The 4565-nt window shown below is 29.8% G+C and overlaps 1 protein-coding gene across 1 annotated transcript; it reads left to right on the top strand.

Moving 5' to 3' along the window:
• The first annotated feature begins 902 nt into the window (after positions 1 to 902).
• On the top strand, positions 903 to 3359 carry LOC145045208 (40S ribosomal protein). The gene is made up of 3 exons (XM_078993554.1): positions 903 to 1041; positions 2253 to 2477; positions 3079 to 3359. The coding sequence occupies exons 2-3, from the start codon at positions 2330 to 2332 to the stop codon at positions 3222 to 3224; spliced, it is 294 nt and encodes a 97-aa protein (XP_078849680.1). The 5' UTR covers positions 903 to 1041; positions 2253 to 2329; the 3' UTR covers positions 3225 to 3359.
• The last annotated feature ends 1206 nt before the right edge of the window (positions 3360 to 4565 follow it).

The raw sequence follows: 4565 nt of genomic DNA, 5'->3' as shown, positions 1-4565 counted from the left end.
AAAGGAAAAATACTTTATTTATAAATATATATAAATATAGATTTAATTTAAGATTAGATCCTAAACTGAACCAAAACTTTGACATTTTTTTCACAGATTTCCCAATTAAGGGGTGTTTGAGAGTGCTTTTTGAACTCTAAAAATATTTTTAGATAGATATTTGCTTATAGTAGTTGTAAAATGAGTTTTTTAAAAAGTGTTTGGATACGTTTTTGTAATGAAAAAATCAATAAATCAATAAGTTAAAAAATGTTTGGCTTAAAAAAATGTTTTTTTAAGTTATTTTGGTTGAAAAACCATAAACAGTTTCAAAAAATCATGTTTTAGATGCTTATTAAAAAAATGTTTTGTGAAACTTATGAAAAAAATATTCTGAAAAGTGTTTTTAAGTTTGACAAACATTTAAAAAAAAAACCATGTTTTACATGCTTATTAAAAAATGTTTTTTAAAAGTTATAAAAAAACTATTTTAAAATATAATTTTGAGTTTGCCAAACACTTTTTTTTTTTTTTTTTTTTTTTTCTTTTTTACTTATTAGCTTTTCAAAAACCAATAAACCAATAAATACTTTTCAAGCACTCCTTTAGTTACAAATATAAATTATTTTTATAAATGTCACTATCCAAATACTTATTTAACTTATACCCAAAGAGAATCGGTAATAAACTAAAAAAACCTTTTTCTTGAAAGCGTGACCAAACAGCCTCTAAGCCACCCAAACACGCTCTTAGTCCATTAGGCCATTAGCGGAAGCTTTTTCCTCCGGTGAATGGAATCATTTGTTGGGTGCTCACTTTCATATTCAGATCGCTTCACCCTCCTGATTCTCCGGCCAATCCTCGCCGTCTCTTTTGTACTTTCGTTGCTTGTTTTCGGTTGGTTTTTGGCCTGGAAACTGCTACTGGTTCACGTCCCTTTGGTCCAGGAGATTTTTGGTCTTAAGAAGAAACCTTCGCTTCCCAAACCCTCAACCCGCCACCGATTCACACGTTTCTACAATACACTTACACCCAATCACAACGATAACTCCAAATTATCTGGTAAATCCCTAATTCTCGCTCATCCTTTTCATCTTTTCTTCGCTATAATTAACCTAATTCATCAATTTGCTTTCTTCTTCTTGTAATCGTTAGATTAATTGTTCATATAACTTGGCATAGTCTACAAATTGTACGCTTGGTAGTAGTATTTTTTAGGGTATCGTTGCAGAGTTGCTTTTTAGGGTTAAATACGTTTCATCTGTTCCCAGTTTATGCAAGCAAGAAAGTCGTTTTTGTATGAAGTATTCAGCCACAAATGAAACCATAAGATACAATCTTCTACCACCTACTTGTTTAACCATTTGACATATGGTTGCACTATTCATGTAAGTTGCATGAATTGATTGAAAGAGTGAAACCTTATTGCATAAATTGGTAAAAAAATTGAAAGACTGTTCCATTGTTTGTAAAAAATTGAATCTTTGTGGTGTAAGTTGGTGAAAAAGTGATACATTGTTGCATAAATAAGCATTTAATCAAATACTATTGTGTTGCATATTTCGTTTAAAATACTATTTTGTCGCATAAAGTGGAAAATAAGAGAAAAGTTGTTGAATAAATGTGCTTTCAACCCCTTTTGTTACTGATATGTCTTGTACTATTTTTTAATTGGAATTCTCATTTTGAGCCTTGAACTAACTAAACTTGTAATTTTTGTTATTTAAAATCATTTCATTATTAAAAAAAAACTTAGATCGACCATAATACGCTTTTAAAATTGCAAGAGTACTTTGCATCTCACATTCCACAACCCTTTGCTGGATTATTTATTTCTTCACAAAATGGGTATTAGGGTTGATGAAGTTTATCACTGAAACTAATTACAGTTTTTTTCTTTCACTTGTATGCTGAATTCTCAGTTATTAATTGCTAATAAGTTTAATTTATTAATGGAGCCTATAATTATATGATTTCAACTAGTTTCAGTGATGAACTGAACCGACTACCCATGTTGTGAAGAAATGATCCAATAAATGTTTGTGAAATGAGATACAAAGTACTCTTGCTATTTCGAAAGGGTATTATGGTCAATCTAAGGTTTTTTAATGATGAAAAAAATTGATTAAATAAACGTTTAAATAAAGGACTTTGACAAGTATATGATATTTTGGAAGTTTATTTATGATGTATATAATTATATGATACATAAATATTAGGTAGAGCTAATATGATATTTTGCTTATTATTCATTGTTTTCTTGTTTAATTCAGGTTGATTCTGAGGAAGCTCGTGTTGAAGGACTTAATTTGTGTCTGGAAGCTTTTTTTTTTTTAAAAAAAAAAGCAAAATGGCATTAAGACGTTTTTTTGGTTTTTCTGATGGTGAGCTAATGAGATCTGATTCGAAACCTTGCTCAAGATTGATGAGACACACTGCTGGTGTTTTTAGTGTTGGGGGAGCCTTAGGGTTTTGGATCCTATGTCGTCTGCATTACGGTTTGTCCTATATATATATATATATATATATATATATATATATATATATATATATATATATATATATATATTACTGTTTATCTCTCTCTGCAAATATTTAAGCCTAAGGCTGTGTTTGGCGCCCCACAGTTAGCTGATAAGCTAGTTTATTTTTCAGGCTTTTTTAAATTGTCATGTTTGGCAAGCCAAAAAGTAGCTGATAAGCTAGCTTTTTAAAAAGCTACTTTGAGTAGCTTTTTAAATTTTTTCCAAATATACCCTTAATTAATTACAAAAAGCGTATTCTTCTAAATGTCCTTTTATGTCATTTTATATCTTTCAGCTAGCTTATTACCTAGTTTTTACCGGACGTTATTTTTTGTCAGCTAGCTTATAACCTAATAGCTAGCTTTTCAGTTATCAACTAACTTTTCAGCTGTCAATTACTAGCTAGCTTTTCAGCTGTCAATTACTAGCTAGCTTTTCAGCCAGTCTGCCAAACATAACTTAAATTCCATGAAAACCGCTATAGTTTTTATGGAATATTATACTTTTTCACCATTAAGTCGTGACTTTTTGCATAAAAAGTAGGTTGTTAATTCTTGCAATGTGTTTGTTGCAGGTCCAAGAGTGAATGTTCCGAGAAGTCTGAGGTGGGCAAGTACTGGAGCGGTTACAGTAAGTGCGGGGACCGCTTTATTGGTTCGCCTTTTTAGTCCGGAATGTGAACCCCAAAACATTGAAGCATATGACAAGAAAAAAAAATGACTTAATGCACTGTTCATTTCCCATTAAGTCATCATGTCTCTTATCTGTCTTTTATTTTTTTTAACAATATTTACTACAAAATGTTGATGGGATTGATTTTGTAAGAAATTTAAAGTTTGGATTTCTTTGTGTGTATTTTTATCTGTGTTATTGTTTTTTTTTTTTTTTTTACTGATAATAACATTACACTTCATTTTTTTTACTAATAATAGCAATGTATATGGACAATGTTGCATTAGTAAGGAAAATACAACTTTTGCTATTATGGTTAAGTTATTGTAAGTACGTTGATATTTTGTGTGAAAGAAATGTAGGTATGGTAATATTATGGGTTACGTATTGTTATTATTGTTGAAAGAATGCAAGCATATGTTGATATTATGAGTATTAGAGTGTAAGTGTATTGTAATCAGTAAAACATTAAAACTTCTGTCAAACATAAGGTTAATGCTCCAATTCAGTCAGCTTTTCAAAGATGTGTTATGACAAAAGTAAATAAGTAATATCGACAGATCATTAAAACATCTATATATCAATACAATCTTATAATTGAGGCTTTAATATTGTTCAAGATAATACCATATTAATTTTATTTTATTTATTCATTAACTTAATGATAACATTTGAATTGTACCGGAATAGACCAATTTGGCAGAAACTGGTGGACCTTGGACCGATCTGGTTGAGGCAGGTCCGTGTTTTCAGGTTCTTGTATCCGTTGGACCAGTATAACTTTAGGTGCATATGATATAATTCGTTAGAGCATACCGAAAGTTAGTTTATCTATTACAATTGTAGGGGTGAGTATTTTGACCGAATCGGACCGGTTCTTAGACCGGAACTACTTTGTAAAAATTGGTGGACTTTAGACCGGACTGGAACTGGATCAAACTTGTTTTGCAACTGTTCAGTCAACAAAAGTAAAGTAAAAAAAAGTCAACAAAAGTAAAAAAAGTAATCGGGTTTCGCGGGATTAATCGGTCAACAAAAAAAAAGTTAAAAATTTTAAAAAAATTTCAAAAAATCTACTTTTTTTTACTCTAAAATTTTCAAATTTTCAAATATTATACAAAAATGTTCATATTTTCGTATTTTCAAATTTTCAAATTACAAAATTTTTTATTTTCCAATTTTGAAGTACTTGTTTTTCTTAAGATATAATAATCTTTGATTAATTTTAAAATTTTATTAATAATCTATGGTCTCCGATTAATCTCCGCCAAGACCGATTAATCCTGTAACACCAATCGACCGTCGAGCTACCGTTGAACGATTTTTACAACATTCGAGAGCATTAATAATGATACTATATGCTTGATTTATTGTCTTGATCATAGATAA

This window comes from Lactuca saligna, chromosome 1 (assembly GCF_052625555.1).
Source record: "Lactuca saligna cultivar CGN05327 chromosome 1, ASM5262555v1, whole genome shotgun sequence".
Taxonomy (NCBI): domain Eukaryota; kingdom Viridiplantae; phylum Streptophyta; class Magnoliopsida; order Asterales; family Asteraceae; genus Lactuca; species Lactuca saligna.
The sequence above is the reverse complement of the archived record's forward strand: the minus strand, read 5'-3'. Positions and strand labels throughout refer to the sequence as shown.

Bases quoted from the DNA above. Each gene is read 5' to 3' on its own strand.
- LOC145045208 (XM_078993554.1), top strand. From the start codon at position 2,330: ATGGCATTAAGACGTTTTTTTGGTTTTTCTGATGGTGAGCTAATGAGA. The intron at 2,478-3,078 runs GTTTGTCCTATA...TGTTTGTTGCAG, and splicing joins CCTATGTCGTCTGCATTACG to GTCCAAGAGTGAATGTTCCG.